At 37.4% G+C, this 21,035-nt stretch overlaps 3 protein-coding genes across 4 annotated transcripts; 1 reads left to right on the top strand and 2 right to left on the bottom strand.

The window, feature by feature from the left end:
* Nucleotides 1-693: 693 nt before the first annotated feature.
* LOC118485628 (alkaline/neutral invertase E, chloroplastic-like) lies at nucleotides 694-5,391 on the bottom strand. Its single transcript, XM_035981959.1, has 7 exons — nucleotides 5,167-5,391; nucleotides 3,504-4,130; nucleotides 3,234-3,399; nucleotides 2,883-3,094; nucleotides 1,806-2,299; nucleotides 1,272-1,320; nucleotides 694-1,191 (listed from the first exon to the last, which is right to left on the bottom strand). Exons 2-7 carry the CDS (start codon nucleotides 4,071-4,073, stop codon nucleotides 865-867), a joined length of 1,818 nt encoding a protein of 605 aa, XP_035837852.1. The 5' UTR covers nucleotides 4,074-4,130; nucleotides 5,167-5,391; the 3' UTR covers nucleotides 694-864.
* A 4,231-nt stretch (nucleotides 5,392-9,622) lies between these two features.
* Nucleotides 9,623-11,418, top strand: LOC118485629. 2 transcript variants are annotated; one of them, XM_035981960.1, is made up of 4 exons: nucleotides 9,623-9,949; nucleotides 10,426-10,536; nucleotides 10,803-10,883; nucleotides 11,217-11,418. In XM_035981960.1, exons 1-4 carry the CDS (start codon nucleotides 9,755-9,757, stop codon nucleotides 11,307-11,309), a joined length of 480 nt encoding a protein of 159 aa, XP_035837853.1. In that variant the 5' UTR covers nucleotides 9,623-9,754; the 3' UTR covers nucleotides 11,310-11,418. The 2 variants fall into 2 exon arrangements, with proteins under 2 accessions (XP_035837853.1, XP_035837854.1); XM_035981961.1 differs by lacking the exon at nucleotides 10,803-10,883 and having other exon boundaries at nucleotides 11,217-11,408.
* A 103-nt stretch (nucleotides 11,419-11,521) lies between these two features.
* On the bottom strand, nucleotides 11,522-12,349 carry LOC118485627 (dehydration-responsive element-binding protein 1D-like). Its single transcript, XM_035981958.1, has one exon. The coding sequence runs from the start codon at nucleotides 12,347-12,349 to the stop codon at nucleotides 11,699-11,701; it is 651 nt and encodes a 216-aa protein (XP_035837851.1). The 3' UTR covers nucleotides 11,522-11,698.
* Between the last annotated feature and the right edge of the window lie 8,686 nt (nucleotides 12,350-21,035).

Genomic DNA, 21,035 nt, shown 5'->3' with positions numbered 1-21,035 from the left:
ATTTGATGTAGCCCTTTGGACCCAGCCAAGGGCTTGGCCCGTTGGACCCCGTCAAGGGGTGTTGCTCCATTGAAACCCCATTAGTTAGGGGCGTCGTCCGAACATTTAGAATTATAATAACTCAAATAAGCGTACACTCTCGTATCTTCTAACTTGCTTGATATGTATTATAATTTAGTTAGTCACCCATTCAATCCCGATTACACTAAAATATCTAAGGGTGACATTTGTCAATAACTGAGCCCGAATGGCTACAATAATAGGAACCGATCAAATACCAGAATTACTATATTAGGATCGGTTTCGGGTAGTTTCGTTATCAGGTTTTTGTCAGTTCGAACCTAATTTTGCTCACCCCTAAAAATATCCAATATGATGTTACCCAATCCCTGTCTGACGTGGACAAGTCTCTATACCTTTCCCGTTATAGATATTGTTGGGCATCATTAAAGCCAAAGATGTCAGAGATAAGGTGGGTACTATCATCACATGAATTGGGGATACGGGTACGTTTGTCTTGTATGATAAACTAAAATATATTGCATGTGATTATGAAGCTTAGGTGGGCCAGGAAGCCCAATTGTGTTAAAAGGTTTGTTCCTTTTACTAATAAATAAAATATATAAGGCCCCATCTTATTTTCCTACTAGGCCCCTTTCAATCCCTTGAAGCCCATAGTTTACTTGTGATATGTTACTCTAATAGGCCCCTTGAAGCCCACCAAATCAATTATACATAAGTATATACAAGATGCAAAGATTAAAATTGGCAACTATGTCTATAGCTTCATATAAATTAACTTTGCATAAAAAAGCTCAAAAATAGTATGCAAAAAGATAAAGAAACATAACCAAACAAAAACTCCTATATAATAAAGGTTTGATTAATCCCTTTGCGTGACCGTTTTCTCCTTGGATTAGCGCTAATCATGCAAGAAAAGGCGTTAACCAGCTCCGTATCCTCAACATTCACTAGAACCTTGGCAGCATCTGGATTATCAAGCAGTTGTTTAGCAACAACATATCCCGCGATTGACCATGTTTGAAAAAGCCGTGCTTGTTTCCCGATGAATCGCCCTCTTTTCGTATCGTAATATTCTGCCCACTTGTCCTTTGATATGCGCCTCTCAGCAACCTTCACTGCGTTTTCGGCTATTTCTGGCCTATTCATCTTTATGCTTGCCACCGTCAGCTGAACATGTTCGATTTTAGTATCAAATCATGTTCGATTTTAGTATCAAAACATATTAAACAAAAATCTCCTAAACTGACCTGCCAGAGTAAAGTTGGCCATGAACCGCCATTATGGTAAGACCAAGGCCTACATAATTAAAATCTCAACGTCAAGTAAAAATACACCATTTTCGTCCCAAAGGTTTAGCCTGTTTTGCGACTTCCGTTCAAAGGTTTTTTTTTTCTGCATCTGGATCCAAAATGTTTGAAATCTTGCTATTTTCATCTAGGTCGTTAACTCCATCCGTTTTTCTCCGTTAAGCCAGGGGTATTCCCGTCTTTTTTGTTAACTTAAAGGGTAATTCGGTCTTTTTCAGGGGTAGTCGGCTTTTTTACATACAGTGAAAAAGACCAAATTGCCCTTTAAGTTGGCAAAAAAGACAGAAACGGAGAAAAATGGATGGAGTTAACGAGCCAGATGAAAATGGCAAGATATCAAACCTTTTGGATCCAAATACAGAAAAACAAACCTTTGGACGAAACTCGAAAGTCGCAAAATTGGACAAACCTCAGGGACGAAAATGACATTCTACTCTTAATAAAATCATCACAACTAAAAAGTCAACTCCTTACGTGTTTTTAGGATCACTTCCCGTAATAATTCTCCATTCTTGGCCTTCAAGAGCCGGATAACAAATCTTCAACGGCATATCACCAACCAGATCCCCCCATTTCGCTTCATAAAGATCCAAAATAGCATGTGATTGATCATTTGTCGCAAGACTGCTTACAATCGACCACAAATTTCCAAGAGAAAAGAACCGGAAATCCATATGAGCTGGCTGCAAGTTCCCGATCATATAACCGCCTTTATTCGGCATCCATTCCACTAACCATGGTGGAATTTGATCCGGGTATATATTGAATTTGTTAACTGCATCATAAGAATATTCCTCTGTTTTGTAACGGTATATTTCATTGAGTTTTCTCATATCAATCCAATAGTATTCTCTCACGTGAAATGATAATGCAACTAGTCGATTGTTGAGTGCGGTAATTAGGTCCGCTGATGCATCCTCACGGATTAGCATCTCCCTTGCACAGAGTAACGCAGAATAAAAGAGTGCCTAAAATATCACAAAACGTTAATTTATAAGTTTATGGGTTTAAATTAGGGCTGCAAATGAACCGAACGTTCAGTGAACCGTTCGGCGAGAAGTTCGTTTATTTAATAAATGAACGACAAGAAACTTCGTTCGTTTAGTTGAAGATGAATGAACGAACATGAACAAAGGCCACGTTCATTCATTTATATACGTGAACATTCAGTAACGTGTTCGTTTGTGTCCGATAGTTCATTAGTGTTTTTAATTATTATATTTTATTTAAATACTTTAAATTTACGACAAATCATATATTTCGTAAGTATGAGTGTATTTTATATTCTATTAATGAACGCTTGTTTGTGTTTGTTTTCATTTGTGTTCATGAGCGTTCGTTTGCATTCGCTGCCTAAAATTAGCAAACGAACACGATCACGTTCATTTCCTTAACAAACGAACTCTAACAGAAAATCCCGTTTGGTAAGTGTAAGTATTCATGAACACATATATTTTCGTAACAAACGAACACGAACAAGATCTTATTCATGTTCGTTCGGTTCGTCTGCAGCCCTAGTCAATATTGACCCAACATCCCGAAAACAAGTACCTGAATTTCTAATGGATGTCCGTGAATTCCCATACGTCTATCGATCATGCAAGAACCATCGGTCACAAGTAGAGTTGGAAACATGTCGAAGCCATCGGCAAGACACAGTTTAAGAATCATTTTAATTCCGGTTTGAACGTCAACCCGTTCTTGAACTGAAAGGTCCCCAGTACATTTCCCATATGCTCGCAACAATATAATCCACCACAATCCTGAAACAAAAGATAAGGGTGGGATCGTATTGACTTTTGACCCGTTCATGTTAAGGTAGATCTTTTAGCTGAACATGTCTGATCCGTCAAAGATAAAATATTGCCAACAAAAACAGGTCAAAATCAAAATTTGACTAACCAGAATCAACGGGTGCCACACGACCAATGGCTGCCTCACCAAAATCCGGGTCCAAAATATCTTCGGTTGCAGAATCATCACCATCAAGAGGAACCGTACGCACCTTGAAGCTTGCAGGCATTAACCCTTGACCAGGACTATGACAATCCATGGTTTTCTCCCAACTCTATTTGTATTAATACGAAAATACATACAAACGTTTAAGTTTAACTAATCAATTTATCGACTAAAAAGAGTACAAAATGATATGTAATCACACAGTTCGATTACCTGCAACTGAAGGGTGTGTAAGATAAAGTTTCGAACAATATCATACTCTCCTTTTAAAAGAAACGCTATCCCCGATGGTATAAAATCGCGAATGAAAACTTGATCGTAGTTGAGAATGCTGGAATCACTTGGATCATTAGCAGCAATGGTTCCAACTGGATTACCGCAATAATAAACCATTGACGCACGTAATAATTCCCACGCTTCTTCCTCTATGGAGTTTACACCACCTATATTCAACGAACTGCTAAATGTCCCATTCCCATTTGTAGCTATATCGCCTTTAAGAAGCGGATCGTTCTTTTCACTAATCGCATCACTAACACTGTCAATCTTGCGGCATTTACAAGTTAAAGACATAAAACGATCACTAACGATTGGTCCGTGATGAAACGCAGAGATCACGTTGTAACTTTTATGCCTTGAAATTTTTACTTTTTCACTCCTAAAACGCAAACCTTGGTTAGTCGAAACCAAGAACTTGGACGTGTTAGGGCATAAACGCGTATGAGATATGCTAGGGCCTGTGCTACATAACACTTGAAGGAGAGCTTCTGAAGTAGCAGCCATTGAGTTATAAGTTATAACTAAACTGAATCAGGAGACCTTGTGAATTCAATCTATTGCCTACACACACACAAAAAAAAAAAGAAAAAAACAACAATACATATTTAGGTCAATACAAAAACATTCAAACCAAAAGTGCAAAATAGCATACAAACCAAACTCTTCATATAAACTATCTATCAATTCAAAAGTAGCAATTTTTAAACAATAAAATTAGGACATATTTATCAACAGATATGATCACGGTCAAGGTTTAAAAAAACGGAAACGAGTTTTGCGGCGTTTTCCCTTCGCCTCACGAGGCATAAGACTCGAGGCGAACCGAGGCGGAATTAAAAACTAAATATAAAAATTATATATCTTATAAAAATAATAATACTAACTAAATTCATCATCAAAAACACACATAAAAAAAGACATAAATTGCTTGAAATTGACACATAAAGTCAAAAACAAATACAAAAAAATCCCTGAGGCGCACATACAAGATAAACCCCCTAAGGCGCGCCTCAGAATCGTTTTTTGGCCGTTTCGCCTCAACCGTTTTATAAAACCATGATCACGGTAAGTCAATAATATCTTCTCCAAAAACTGTGAAATTCACAATCTACTATTATTTTGTCACATGTGACCTGGAAATCTAGAATCCACACACAATATTCTAGAGTTGAGATATAACCTAAGTAGCAAACATTACAAACTACCAAAAGTGCAAAATTAGCATGTAATTATGTAAATCAAACTCTTCATATAAACCAACTATTAAGTCAAAAATAGCACCTTTCAAACAATAAGTCAACATCTTCTCTAAAAATTGTCAAATCCAGAGTCACACCAGTCCACAATCTACTATAATTTTGACCTAAAATCCACAAATATTCTAAAGTTGAAATATATATAACCTAAGTATCAACAATTTCAATCACACATATATATAAATAAAATAGGGAAAACAGAAGAACGAAGAAGCTAAATCAAGTTGCAATAACATTCGTAAATCGTAAATGAAACAAACAAATGATGGTAACTCATAATCGGAAGAATTAGGTAAAAAATTGTACAGAAAATAGGAACAAGAGTTGAAGAAAGAACTCACGTGATCAACAATCTAGTGATATGAATAGCTTTTGGGAGAAATTGAAGTTTATTGGGTGCAGATTTATCGGGATACTCGCGAAATGGATACCCGAATTAGGATGATGATTGATGAACACATAATAAACTAATAATATTATATTAATAATAAACTAATAATATTATATTATATTATTATGGACTCTTAAGAATTTAGCTGTTAAAGTTGTGAGGGCAAATTTGTCACGGGAAAATGTTGAGATGAAATCGACATTAAGTTGTGTGATTGTTTGGTTATAACGTTTTACTTGAATTACCCTTTTTACTATGATTTATTATCATTTGGTACCCACATGAACGGCGGAAATTACTTTGCCGAGTGTTGTTAGTAGGGGTGTTTGTGATCCGGTTTTCACGATTTTTAGATGAAACCATTAACCGAATCATTAGTAACGGTTTTTTATTTTTGTAGACCAACACCAAACTGTAAAACTTTTAAACCAAACCAAATCGTTAGTGAAGGTTTGGTTTCACGGTTTAGACTCGTTGGACCTTTACACAAGTTGTCCCGAATTTGCAAAAGAAAAAAAGTTGAAATAAATAGATGTCATAAAAGCAATGTTTTAAATACCAGTATGAACTGGCCGGTTATACCGGTTAAACCGGATATCGGACACGAGTCCGGTACGATAAAGGCCGGTAAAACCCGAATACGTTATGTTTTATGTACCGGTGGTAAATACGGTTCTGCCGGTTCAAACCATTGAACCGGTTTGCATTATCTTAAGATTTGATTTCTTAATTTTAATAAAATACGATATTAAGGTAATATTGATCTTCCATATTTCCGGTAATTAACCTAGTGCCTTCTATTTCAATATTTTATCGTTGTTGAAACTATTATTCACATCGTACAATACAATATTGCTTATAACTAATAAAAATATTTTTAAAATAGTTTACAATAAAAAATGGTTGCTTTAGATAAAACTATGACCAATTACATAAATCTTTGTTGAGATTTGATTGTTTTTTTAGATGAATTAGCATTTTATGGAATTTATACGGTTAACTAGTAACCCGGTTCAACCACCCGATACAACCTGGTTCAACTGGTTGAACCATTTTAGAGCCCAACCCGATATGACTTAAAAACCGATTTTTAAAACATTGCATAAAAGTTGTTAAATGCTTAGAACAAGCTTTAACATAACCAGCTATTCAAATAGCTTTAAATACAGTCCAAATACATAAAAAAATGTCTCTAAATATATCAATATAAAGGTGTTGATTGCTGTTTACAAATTTAGAATTTAGAAAAACTCATATACAAGGATGGGTAAGTATTGTTAGGCTTGTAAACGAATCAAACGTTCAGTGAACCGTTCATGAATCGTTCTGCAGGAAATTCGTTCATGTTCGTTTATTTAATAAATGAACGAACATGAACAATTTTTTTGTTCATTTAAAAAAAAGAACGAACACGAACAATGTCATGTTTGTTCATTTACGTTCATGAACGATCGTTTATGTTCGTTCATTTACGTTCGTTTATGTTCGTTTATTTACGCTCGTTTATGTCGGTTCATTTAAAGTCGTTCGTTCGTGTTCGTTTATATCCATTTGTTTACGTTCATCTTTTAAATTTAGTTATTACTAATTAAATTTAAAAATCTATTTAATTTTCTTTATCATCCCATAACTAGCTTTGACTTTCCGATTTCAAAACTTTCTTTTATATGGTATTAATATATTTGATTTATATTTTCCAATTTAAAAGCAATCTTTTCTATCATATGAACCATATGAACCGTGAAAGGTTTACCTATATTTAGGTTCTTCTTTTCCTCTACTATTGCTATACAATTCAAAGCCTTGTTCAATTATGTTCGTTATGATTTGTTATGTTCTTTCATGTTCAATTGTGTGTGTTTGTGTGTGTTTATGTTCGTAAACCGTTCGTTTATACTTTTAGCAAACGAACATAAACGAACATGAACATGTTAATTTCTTAACGAACTAACACAAACAAGAAAATCAGTTCATTTAAATGTTCGTCTCCGATCGTTTGTTCGATTAAAGGTAAATGAACGAACATGAACATGGCTCGTTCGTATTCATTCAGTTCATTTACAAGCCTAAGACCATAGGGTGTGGTTCCCCTTCCCCCATGGCCACATCATCTCCACCTCACATCCACATCATCACCTTCTTCTTCCTCTTCCTCTTCCTCAACCCTAGGAAATGGTTTCCCCATCCACTCCATCCAATCAAAGCTAGAGAGAGAAAGATTCAAGAGAGAGAGATAGAGAGAATGAAGAGAGGGAGAGAGAGAGGTCGGGGCGGTCGGGAGTGGGCTACCGAAATCACCGATCACCGCTCAGGGGGGGGGGTGTTCCCGATCAGGGAAGAGCGCCACCTTACCCTCCCAATCTCCTCTCCCGAACCACACCCCACCTCCTAAGTATTGTAGTGAAATATGACAATGGACTATGCATGTACTATGAAATATAGCACACTTTTGTTTTACTTTAATTTACATATAGGTTATAATAGATTTGTTTTTATTCTTGTTTATACATATAGAATGAAATATATAGAAAAAAATTAGAATAAGTTTGTTCGGTCCGATCCGGTTTTATACAGTTAGTTTTCAGTAGAAACCGTGAATCAAACCGTTCGCTATGGTTTGAAAATATTGAAACCAACCGACCGAAAGTTAAGTAAAAAAACCGACCGTGAAACCAAACCGATGACCGATTTGGGCGGTTTCACAGTTTGAAACCGAACCATAAACACCCCTAGTCGTTGGTTTAGCACACAAAAAATTGGTACGTGATGATACAAAAAAGTTACAAGAAACTAATCACGTTTTAGGTGAGAGTTAATTTAAACACGACTTTAAATGGTCGGTCCGAAACATGACACAATTTTAAGTGTGTTTGGGTTAGATTTGATATTCTTTAACATGAAAGAATATATGATTCATATATGTGAATGTAAAATACTTTCTCAACGACGGTAAACCTATTTTTTGCCTTTTTTTTCACTCGATCACCATTGACACATGTGAATGTAAAATACTTTTTCAATGATCATAAACCTGTAACCTATTTTATGTCTTTTTGGATTATTTTCAATCAGGGACGTTTTCGAAAATCACAACAAATAAATTGATCTTATGAGAGATAAAAAATTTGAGTCGTATTCATTAATCTATTATGTTTGTTTATTGATTTGGGGCAAGTTATTAATCCATTACATACTAAAACAGTTGGGCTTCGAAACAGTTAGCCTTTAATGTTTTTGGTTCATAAATTTAGGCCCTTTAAGTTTTTTTCTTTAAAAACATATAGATTTTTTAAATATATATATAAAAAAATTCATAATTTTTTCCGGGTCATATTTCTATTTGAGCCCAAAACAGTGACACTTGCTCTGGGCCCATTTTTGTTTACAATTGTCTAAACAATTACCCACATATATGCAGATGCACAAACGGTTAGGACATCTCAACATACATACAATTTCCTTTGTTTCCATTTTAGATAATTTTTGTGTCTTTATCTTTATGTATGTACGTCTATATATTCTCATCACTTCATTTGTTGTAGCTTCCTTTTCTAATAATTTTAGTTTTGTTGTTTGGTTTGGAGTAGGGATCTTTCTATCCTCACGTAAGTAGAGTTAAGATTTGTTTACATTTCACCTTCTAAAGCTATGTGGTGTGATCATGATCCAAATGACCACCACCATCATCCATATTAGCGTCATGTCATCCTACCCTCATCCACCAACCTAATCCACCACCCTATATGTTGTGGACCATAACCCCTATTATCATCCACTATCCTCTCCCACAAATCAAAATTTCCTAATTAATTGAAAGAGGGTCAGGCTAAGGGGTATGGGGACATGGAATGGGTAATGGATTGCCACCTAGGATAGTGGATGATGTGCTACACCCCCTCCCCCCTCCATTAGGGAACCGATACCATAATGATTCAAACCAATAACGATTGAATTCCTGCCGCAACGCATGGGCAATTCAACTAGTTAATATACAAAGATGTTCATCTTAATGGCAACATGTATGTTTAAACTCATCATACATAGTTTATCATGTAGGCAATGACACATGTTTCATTAGAATTTTTTGTTCATGTTGTTACGTTTGAGGGGATCAGTTTTTGTTTACCACTATCATGTTTGTATTCATATTTCATATGAGACTGGAAGGGTAAAGAAGTAATTATAAGAAATATAGCCATTTTACAAATTGCAATTTATCTCCTACTTTGTCTTTGCCCCTAAGGCTCTCAATAATATTGCATTTGTGTAGGTGAGCCCTTGTTTTGCACTCTTTAACCAAACTTGCACTCTTTTTCTTTATGACATTTCAACCAATTTTTCTTGATCATTTTAACTATGTCAAAGGCATTTTTGACTTTTCACTTCAACTCAAAATTTATCAACAATAAAGCTAGTTGTTTTTGGCCAGTTTTAGACCCAACTACCTTTGATTAAGCATGTTGAACAGATGCAAAAGATGGTCATAATTTCATCACAAAGCATATAAGGCATTTGGTAGAAGACAGCAAACACAAAGAATGATGCGAATGAAGAGTTATAATGGGACTCCAATAATTGGCAGCGATGAAGATGAATCGCTGAAATCGGCGTTTTTGGCTTTTAGGATTACAGAAGAAGAGATCAATAAGAAGAAGATGGAGTTGAGGGAGAAAGTTCATGCTCATTTTGGACGCGTCGAAGAAGAAACCAAAAAATTGGCTGAAATTCGCAAGGTGTGCACAATATATAAGTTTCATTCTACTTGCTTTAATTTCTGAAATCATGGCATTACAGCCTAGTGGCATCGTGGGGTGGGATAAGGTTTAGGAACCATGAGGTCCTGGGTTCGATTCTCACAATAGGGGTTTTCCCGGATTTATTGGATTTCCTCCTGAATTGGTATATAGACATTCTTGTCTAGTGGAGACGGATATGATCGGGTGGTTCCGCTGATGACACGATGATACTCTAGTGGTCCGTCAGTGATCCAAATTCGCCATTAAAAAAAAACGGTCCAGTTCAAAACGGCAACGAAGTATGGAACCTGCCAACCTAACCTGTGAACACCCCTACTAAGTAAAAGACTATTTTTAAAGCATGATTAATAACTAAAAAAGTAAAAAATTAACACCCCCCCCCCCCCTCTAAATAGTTGTTGTTTGGTATTATTTCAAGCTATTAATTTAAAGAAAAATGTGAGAATGAATAGGAGCTTGAAGCACTTGATGATCCATGGAGGGAAGAAGTGACAACCGTTCGTAAGAAGATTGATTTGGTCAACAAAGAGCTAAAACCATTGGCACAAAGCTGCTATAAGAAGGTGAAACATGCATAATTATTATTTACATGAAACTCAACTAACTACACAATTAATATATATTGCGACATTTAGTTCTTTATTTTTTTCAAATAGAGAAAGGGGACAACAAGTAGCTAGAATCCTAAAACAAAAACAAACAAAGATACTTACAAGATCACATCTCGAAAATTAAAGTCAAACCATCTACGCTAATCTATACTACCATTTAGTTCTTTTATTTATAGATAAGTTGAGATTATTTAAGTATGTTATAATCAAATCACCAGGAGAGAGAGTACATGGAAGCTTTAGAATCATATACTGAAAAAGGCAAGGAAAAAGGTCAACTGGCAGCAAGATTAATGGAGGTAATGCATGCATGCATGCATGCTTCAGAATAATTATTATTCTTTCGATAATTACATTAATTTTCTTGAAAATTCTATAAATCTGGACCAATATTATATACTCGCAATTTAGTTATTTTGATAATAAAATCATGAAAATTGCAATTTCATTGCTTTTATATTTTTACTAAATTAAGTCTGGCAAAATGGGCGGGTTGGGTTGGGTAACGGGTCATAGTGTGTACAGGTAGAATGGGTTGTTTAAAAAAATCAATTTGGATCAGGTCAGAACAGTTCGTTTTAAGAAAAAAATGTATTAATAACAAATTAATTATTTTTTGCTTGTTTGTGCAGTTGGTGACAGAAAGTGAAAGAGTGAGGATGAAGAGACTTGAAGAACTGAGCAACAACATTGAATCGGTGAGCCAGCTTGTTCAAAAACAATAATGCATTAAAGAAACCAATATTAAGTGTTTTGTTATAATTAGTAAAATACTCGTTTAACTACTGTTTTTATGCTATGGTTTTTTGGTGATGATTTTAATTAATTTACTGCTATTTTCCGTTCTTTTAAATCAATCTTAGCCATAATTATAATATTATCAACAAAAATACTTTTTCAATTTAAAAGAAAATATTTTTATTATGATTCAACACATCAAACTGAGGCTCAACTCATGTCTTATATATGTTTTCAGTAATTATATATCCGGCTAAATAAACCGCTTATTTCGAAATTTGAACTTAGTGACTTACACTACTATGCTCAAATATTTAATAACATAAACCCAAATGAGCTCAACCATATCTCTTCTATTCGGGTCAACCCGGTTCTTCTAATACCTCCATAGAGTCAAATCCATATTAGAGTCACAATCATCACTCCAATCAAACCCCTTTTTCATACCCGGAGGTGTAATCACCAATCCCTCCGCCATGCTATTATAAAAACTCGGCGTGTTAAACAACACCTCTTCGTCCACAAATGATGTCTGCGCCACATCGACTGCCAAATTTTTGTCACCACTTTCCATCACTGAAGAAGATGACGCGTTAGCGTCAACATAATTATTTGTCCCAAATGCAAGAGCTGCCTCAAGGGCGGCTTCTTGGATATCATTAGGAGAACATGACTTGGCCCGTCTAATTAGACGGGCCGAGTCAGTAAAGTTAAGTGGTGAGTCATCACCATGCAAGGCTAAGGCAGCTGCATCATAAGCCCTAGCCGCCATTTCCGGAGTTGGAAATGTTCCCAACCAGATTCTTGATTTCTTATTAGGCTCGCGAATTTCACATACCCATTTGGACCCGTTTCTCAACCGGACACCTTTGTAGACTGGGTGTCTCGTTTCTTTAAACTTCTTCCTCCCTGACTTTCTTTTCGAGCGGCTTGTTGATGATGATGTGAGTAATTGTTTGGTAGTCTCGGATTGAGACGAAGAAGATGAAGAGCTCGAAGAAGAACCATCGTATTCAAAAGTTTCCATTTTGTTAAGTGAGAGAAAATCGAAGAAGTTGATGTGAATTTATAGTAAGTTTAGTTATGGTATTTAATATTGTTAAATAATTAGAGATAAAATGCATAAACAATTGGCTGCTCCCAGAAAGTTAACATCAGGGGCTGACTCTATAATATAGACATGTGATATAAAAAGCACACAATTTTGTCACATAAAACACGTGCTGGATTGATCACAAAAGAACAACAAAAGTGATATTATTAATTGTTTACAACACACGTGGTCCACCTTACTGATGAGACTTTTGTCTCTAGAAACATGTTGAGGCACAAAAATAGGTTGAACTAATGTGTACATATTTATACTTTTTATTAAACAACAATATCGATACCATATCACCCATCCTTTTATATATGATTTCCATATCACCCATCCCTTTCAAGTTTATACATTCATACTTCCACAGTTGGGTCTAACCAACTTTAAGACTGATATAATAAAGCACGATGATATTAATTTTTATTTTAATAAGTATACGTTAGGTTGTTCGATATGGGGCATCCCCGGGCCGTCGTGGGTTGGCGCTACCCCGGAACACCAATTCCCTTGGAGCGTCGGCGTCCTCTCCATCTTCCTGCTGCCGTTCAGGCCGGGGCTCCCCCTTCTCCTTGGATGTTGACGTGGCGCTTACGTGGAGAGCATCCTCCTTGGATGTTGATGTGACGCTGACATGGGGGGCATCCTCCAAGGACTTGTCTCCTCCACACTGAGGAGCCTTATAATAAGTTATTACTAGTGTTTGAGATTACTTATTATGACTGTTTATATGTTTATTACGTATTAATATACTAATAAGTTATTCTCAGTGTGTTAAAGATGTTTTTTTTTTTTCTTTTTTTCTGATTTTCCGAATGTAATTAGTTGTTGCTTATTAGGCTATCACTAAAATAACTTATTATAACTTATTATGATAAGCAAGTTATGGCGATTCAAATAGCTCGTAGCTTTTAAAAGCTTGCTTAAAATCAGCTTGTTTGTAAAAAAAGCTAACTCGATTCAGATTGTCTACAAAAGCGAGTCAGCTCCGCTGGGCTCGAATTACTTTATTTTTACTGTATTAATATTGTATATGTATGTGGGTGTATGTATATATATTATGGTCTAATTTTAGTTTAATGCTTAATACTAACTAGTGTGCATCGTCGTGTGTTGCAGCGGACATTCGGTCAGTATAATATTCGTTAGTTACAACAACGCATGTACGATGCCAATACACGATATAACAACCAAAAAAGATACGTCCAAAATGATATCTACACGTGTTTTATAACAATCGAAAACGATCAACGAATAACGGTGCCAGTTTGAATAATACCGATACCGGTTTGGGTTTGACTTGGAATTTAATTCCTATAATCTCTCCTAATTCACCGATATGGGACGTAAATTATGTATCAGGGGACGTAAATTTATGCCCAGCCCCCCCATATATGACATTAAACTATTTGATTTACGTGGTAGCTTACGTCCATTCTTTTTGCCTATGACGTAAATTACGTCCATATGACGTAATTTACGCCCCTGGGGTTTTCCTTCTTTCCTCTCTGTGCCTTCATGTAATAACTCTCATCAAAATCCATAATTAGGATGATGATTAATCAATAAGAAAACCCTAATTGAGACACCCAAGTAATTCTGCACTAACCCTAAAATTTTCAGAACAATCAAAATTAGGATCAGGGCCCCTAAAACTCAGGGGGGATTAAACCCTATTGATAATTATCTTAAAAATGTGTTGTACAGATTGAATTTCGATTTTTAGATGATTCATGCAAGCTAGTCCCGTTTCCAGCTAGTCTACGTAATTAGACTGCACCCCTTACGGACCGTAAGGGGAAATACCATACGGTCCGTAAGCCTGTCCAAAAATCACTATAAATAGCAGACATTGGCACTTGCCTTCTGTTGTTAATACGACGCATAAATTCTGTGTAGACGTCAAGTTATAAGCAGAAATAGTTCAAAAACACTTAGTATCGAATTGCTGCCGCAAAACAGGGTAATCACTCGATCGCTATTACGATTCATTTTCCGACTGATCAATATATCCAATGAATGTTTAAGTGCCACCCACATCAGGGTGATACTTTGTCGTTCGTCGTTAAATCGATGGATGTTTAAGTATCGCACTTTGTCGTTCGTTGTGAGAATTTGATCTCGTGAGTTATCGTAACTGCTGTATTGATTACTAACCCGGTTTTGTGTGCATTATTACTAAATTAGGTTAACAAGGCTAAATCCATATTCTGCCCGTGTTAAATCTGCAATGTGAGTCATTCTCTTTTTATTAAATGTTTTACAATATTCCAATTTATTTTCAGAATTATAAATTACAGTGATTAAGTTTATGTAATCACCAAATTACAGCCAGTATGTGGGGTATTGTGCACATTACTACTGTTTTAATCACATTAGGTGGGCGAACCTAAAATTAAGTGATATACGTCATTCATTGGGGCAGCCAATGGTGATATGACCACAGTCACAGATACGGTCGAGTGACAAATACTGTGGGTAGTTGGTTGATATCTGAAACATATGTAAAAACTCTTAATACTGTAAATTATAATAAATGTGTCGTTTTTAGTAAACTGAATGATTCACTCAGTATTTCCCCGCTGACAAAATCTTTTTCAAACATATTTCAGGTGATCTATTGTAATTCAGGAAAAGTGCTGAGAAGCAGTGCAGGCTTAAAGTAGTGGCTCATTATAAAATAAAGAAATATATTTTGTAAAAATAAAGATTTCTCATTAAAACCATGTTATTGTAAATTACCGGGGTTTTATCCCGAGTTGTGAAATAAAATAATCGGGAAAAGTTTTTAGCTTTAAAACGATCCTGACGATAATAAACTTCCGCTGCTAAATAAAATCACATAATTAAATATCACGGGATTTCTGTCCCGCACCTCCTGAAACGAGTCAAACCGGGTCGGGGGCCGTGACACTTCATTATTCTGTTGTTCAAAACATATTTTAGCTCTTTTGTAACTCCCCAAAAACATCCTTTAAGCTTAGTGTACCCGCAAAACATATCATTCTCAAAATAAACCAATTTTATACCAATAAACACTTAAAAATACATAATTAAACATTAGGAAAGGCTGACAAAAATTTCATACTCACCAAGATAGAGTAAATCATCTCAAAAAAATTAGGAAAACATAAACACACTACATGTGAATTTCCTGCTTTCCACACATTCATTTGGACAATCCCGACCACCGCTGTTGTCGCAAATAGTCACCACCAGCTACCACTATTCACTACCAACGTTTTGATCTTCAACTAGGCCAACCACCTCCACGACTTTGATAACCACCTTTTTCCTTGATAATCTCGATCACACACTTAGGAGCACACATACAAAAACCCTACACAGTTCACCAACTTTTTCTCTCACTTGAACACACCACCACACTATTACAACTGCCGTGAATCTCCACGCACCACCATAAATCTTAGTCTCCTTCCCTTCTTTTCGTTGGCTCGATTGCATTCCACAAGCACCACTACCCTTTGCGTCTGTTGTCACTATGAATAGTTGCAAGTCGCCTCACCACTGCCTTGATCTCGATCACACACACCACACTCTAGCTGATCTCCCTCTTTCTAGCTCACCTCTCTCTCTATCTCTCTTTCTCCCTATATACATATATATGTTGTTCTTGGTTTAGCCAGTGTAATGAGAGGGGTAGAAAAGAGAGACAATAAGCAATTTTGGGAGAATAAGGGAGAGGAGAGTGGTGTTAGCTACATATTCATCTTCCACTTTCAGATTCAAATCCTCTTAATTATCCACACATACACATATTGTTAACTAATTAGATTTAATTAACCCACACTTAGGTTTATGAATTTTAATTAAATCTGTTAAAAATGCACAAGGTAGAAATCGGCCCACAACAAATATATACACAATTGTCACACTTTTATTAATTAACTAGGTTAAGGGTTAGGTTCATTTGTGAACAACTCCATTGATAGTGAACTGTGTAAACTAATTCTAGCCCTTAATTATCAGTACACAAGTGTTGATGTAAATCAATGATCAGGATTTATTCACTTAGGTAGTGTTTGGTATGAAGGAATAAGAGGTGGAATGGAATGAGTGATTACGAGGGAATGAAGAAAAAAGTGTTTGGTTGGTTAATGGAATGGAATCACCCATTCCAAAAGGCATTCCATTCCCTCAAAATCATTCCTTCCACCCCCCATGTTTTTTTTCCATTCCATCCCCTCTTGCACCATTCATCAACAACACCACAACACACGACCTTCGCCACAACCCACCACCACCACCACCCACCACCGACGCAATCGCCGCCACCCGCCACCACCTCACCCCGACAACCACCGCCTCCGCCACCCACTCGCCACCGTTATCATCCACAGCTGCGACCAACCGCCAACGCCACTCGCCGCCGCCGCCCACCACCATCGTCGACGCCACCACCACCGTCACCACCAACACCCGCCGCCGCCACCTACCGCCACCTTTGTTGCCACCCACCACCAACGGCCACCTTGTCGAGACCACCACTCGTCGTCACCACCGCACCGCCATTCGCCGCCACCACCACCACCCATCGCCGCTGCCGACACCCACCACCGACACCTATAACCACACACAATCACTACACCGACCACCACCTACTCCGTTTTTCTTGCCTACCGAACAATACACAATAATTATTCATTCCATTCACATGGTAACCAAACAAGACATGGAATGGTAATGATCCATTGCATTATCTCGTCCATTCCATTACTTTGTTCATTCCATTACCCCATACCAAACAGATACATACATTAATGTACACTCTAGAACCCCACCCACTAGGTTAATTCATATCACTTAGCTAGTTATTGAATAACTAACTTTCCACACATCATGCTTGTGTATAATTAATTTCACACGAGAAGTCACATACTAGATTTAATTTAATTTAATTCAGTTAGCTAAAAAACAATAACCTATAAACCAGATTTGATTTCAGTGATAATCAACTTAAATAATCAGTCTTAAACATCAAATAATTTTCTAAATTAGATCATCCCTCAGTAGAATTTTCTCTTATAATTTTAACATTCTAAGCCCATAACAACGATAAAGGTAGTAATAGCTTTTCTACATAGAAAAAGAATGTGAAATTAAAAGTAGTATCGAAAAACTCCTATTACACACACTTGATTATTATACCGTTGAACCTTGAAAATAACTATTATGTGAAAAATAAACAACTAATTAATACAAGTTGTTCTTCAAAAGAAATAAAGATATAAATCAAGTGTTAAAGAAGTGTTTCCTCCAATGGAAACTGAAAGAATAGGTTCCTTGCCTTTCTCTATTGATAATCACCACCTAAAATTCTTAAAAAATCGTGTGGACTGGGCACCAAGTGAAGTGGGCCGATAGGATTTAAAGGAGATGGGCTGGTGGGATAATGTGGAGTAGTAGTCTGATGTGGAGCGGGAGTTGTAGGGAATTGGATTGGGCCGAGGGGGTTGGAAGGGATATTAGGGCCTGGTGAAGAATTAGGTTCGGCCGAGGAGATGTGAGGAGATAGGTGAAATGGGAAAGTATTGGACAGAAAGTCGTATGAAGGTGTTGGACCGATTTGTTGACTAAACGGGAATGTGGTTTCATCAAACGCTACATAACGCGAGATGAATATTTGTTTTGTTTGAAGGTCGAGACAATGATACCCGCGGTGAGTGGCGGGATATCCTAGAAAAATGCATGGTTGAGAGCGATATTGAAGTTTATGTATGGAGGTTGATGGGGTAAGAGGGTAACAAAGGCACCCAAAAACCCGAAGGTGATCGAATGTGGGTGTGGTTTGGTATAATATATTTGTCGGTGACGCAGTTTGGGAATGGGTGTTAGGTAAAATGTTGAGGAGATAGGTGGCGATTTCGAGAGCAAAATGCCATAAGTGGGTCGGTAGGGAAGCATGAGCAAGTAAGGTACGAACCATGTTATTTATTGTGCGAATTTTTCTTTCGGCTTTACCGTTTTGAGAGGAAGTGTAGGGACATGAGAGGCGGTAAAGGATACCATTGGTGGTGAAAAAATTTTGAAAAGAGGAGTTGACATATTCACGTCCATTGTCGCATTGAAATGTTTTAATGATTCGTTCGAATTGGGTTTTGATGGTGGACGCAAACTATTGAAAAGATGGGAAAACTTTGGATTTGTTTGCAATAGGATAAGTCCACAAGAAATTGGAATAGTCATCTAAGACCAACACATAATATTTGTGACCACCTGAGCTAATAATAGGAGAAGTCCAAACATCACTATGAATAATATCAAACAGTTGAACAATATAATTATTTGATGCAAAAAATGGTAACCGAATACTTTTACCAAAAACACAAGACTGGCATACATTATTATGAAGTTTATCGAAAACAATAGAACTAGAAGTTTTTAAAGATTGCAAAGAAGAGCGTCCAGGATAGCCTAGACGGTGATGCCAGAGAGTTGTGCGGAAATAGCAGCAAGAGCAGTAGGTTGAGAGGGAGATGACCCGGGCACCAGAGGGTAAAGATCACCGCTGCTGTTGCATCTAAGGAGCGGCTTCTTGGTCTTGTAATCCTTCACAAGAAAACCAAATGGGTCAAATTCCACAGAAATATAATTATCCGTGGTAAAGCGACGAACGGATATTAGGTTTTTGACAATTTTAGGTGAATATAGGACGTTTTTAAGGATAAAGGGTGGGAAGGCTTTGGGAAGGTATTTTGTGCCCTGTCCTAATACCGGAATGGTGTCGCCATTTCCTACAATAATTTTTTGAGACACGCACGAATTAGAAAAAGAATGGTAGTTACCTGATTCATGAGATGCATTGGACGTTGCTCCCGTGTCCATATACTGAGTAGGGTCGGGCTGCTGCAAAGACATGGTGTACATTGCTTGTTCGATGTCCGTCAGGCTGTAGGTAGTATGAGCTTGAGAGGGGCGTGGGCCGAGAATACCTGAACTTTGGGCCGAAGCATTGTTGGGCCGACTTATAGGTGGATACGGGCAGGGCGGTATGGGCCAATAGGCTTGTGGAGATGGGCCTAATGGTGGATATAGACTGTAGGGTGGGTTGGGCATGCACTGGTTATAGAACTGGTTGGGCCAAGGGTTTGCTGAACGCCCTTTGCCGTAGTATCCGCGTCCCCTGCCACGTCTGCCCGACCGACCGCGGCCCCTGCCGCCGGTCCGGTCATCTTGCCGAGTCATATCAGATGTTGCCGCACGCTGTGTGGTGGCCGTGAGGGCCGAAGCAGCCGCTTTGGAAGCATGTAAAGCTTGTTCGGCTTTACGACTTTCGACTTGAATGATCTTGGAGCGAGCGGTGTAGAAAGACGATAATGGTTCCTGTTGTTGCAAGATGGTGGCGATTCCGTCATATTCTTCATTCAAACCGGCAATCAACTGAAGTACAAGTCGATCACTGTCCACAGGAGCATTGACGTTGGCAAGCTGATCGGCCAAGACTTTGAGTTCTTGGCAGTAGGCGGACACGTTCGGGAAGCCGTCAAGCCTGGTGTTGGAAAATTTGTGCATGAGATAAATCGCACGAGCACTCTTGTTGTCATGAAAAAGATTTTCGATGGCAACCCAGGCGTCGTACGCGGTGGCAGTCTTGTTAATAATGGTGTGTAAGAGGTCGTTTGAGATTGTGTTGTATATCCATTGCAGTACAATAGCATCCAGCCGCTCCCAATCATCCGACTGTTTGGTGGTTTCGGTGGAAGAGGAAGTGGTTTCCGGTTTGCTTTTGATATGGTCATAGACAAGGAAAGCTTTGCAGTGAAGTTTGAAGAGAGTGGCCCAAGAGTTATATTGCCCGGACTCGATTTCGAGAGTAATGGGTATAAGGGTTTTTATGTTGGTGATAGTTGTAGCGGGGTGAATCTTGGATTCAATGGTGATTGGAGAGGTGTTGTTTGAGCCAGTCATGGCGGCGGCAGAAGATGATGGAGAGGAGAGGGGTGAGCCGATGAGGGTTTAGAGAGAAAATAGGAGAGGATCGAAGGATGATACCATGAAAGAATAGGTTACTTGCCTTTCTCTATTGATAATCATCACTATAAATAATACAATGGGTTCCACTATTTTTAGTACATATAATCACAAATTGATACACATAGTCAATGCCTAATACATACGCTATTAGAAACGACTGACGAAGACAAAGAACTAGAACCGAAGACCACAAAGCACTAAAGCCTTAAAAGAACTCTTGATTGGAAGGAACAACAAATTATTCTATGTAATAGTTGCTTTACCTAGATCACTTGCTTAAGTTTGTATTCTTTTACGCCGTACTAGTCTTTTGTAGGATTATCAACTGTTTTTGACAACTGAGAATCTTTCGGTTATTTTGATTGTAAGAGGTCGTTTCTAGGTGATGTCAGCAGTTGTTACCGGTTGTTTCTCTCTGTGTATATATGTCATAGTTTATAGATCAGTTGTTACATATTTGAGTGTAAAATTGTGTGATATCATGTTGAAGGGAAGCTTGAGTTTCTAAACACCTTGATTTAATGATATGAGAATTTGTGATGACTTAGGGGACCTGGGGTGGAAAGCAAATCCCCCATGATGGAATTATATAACGAGTGATGAGTTCCCAAACACCACCGCC

The sequence above is a fragment of the Helianthus annuus genome, chromosome 13, assembly GCF_002127325.2.
Source record: "Helianthus annuus cultivar XRQ/B chromosome 13, HanXRQr2.0-SUNRISE, whole genome shotgun sequence".
NCBI classification, from domain to species: Eukaryota; Viridiplantae; Streptophyta; class Magnoliopsida; order Asterales; family Asteraceae; genus Helianthus; species Helianthus annuus.
This window is presented reverse-complemented; position numbering and strand designations above follow the sequence as displayed.

What these genes read in the sequence shown, in the direction of transcription:
- LOC118485628 (XM_035981959.1), bottom strand. Translation starts at nt 4,073, where the DNA reads ATGGCTGCTACTTCAGAAGCTCTCCTTCAAGTGTTATGTAGCACAGGC. An exon ending in GACATCCATTAGAAATTCAG is followed by an intron (nt 2,300 to 2,882) that starts GTACTTGTTTTC and finishes GTGATATTTTAG; the next exon opens with GCACTCTTTTATTCTGCGTT. An exon ending in GGCCAACTTTACTCTGGCAG is followed by an intron (nt 1,192 to 1,271) that starts GTCAGTTTAGGA and finishes GAACATGTTCAG; the next exon opens with CTGACGGTGGCAAGCATAAA.
- LOC118485629 (XM_035981960.1), top strand. Translation starts at nt 9,755, where the DNA reads ATGATGCGAATGAAGAGTTATAATGGGACTCCAATAATTGGCAGCGAT. An exon ending in AATTGGCTGAAATTCGCAAG is followed by an intron (nt 9,950 to 10,425) that starts GTGTGCACAATA and finishes GAGAATGAATAG; the next exon opens with GAGCTTGAAGCACTTGATGA. An exon ending in CACAAAGCTGCTATAAGAAG is followed by an intron (nt 10,537 to 10,802) that starts GTGAAACATGCA and finishes TCAAATCACCAG; the next exon opens with GAGAGAGAGTACATGGAAGC.
- LOC118485627 (XM_035981958.1), bottom strand. Translation starts at nt 12,349, where the DNA reads ATGGAAACTTTTGAATACGATGGTTCTTCTTCGAGCTCTTCATCTTCT.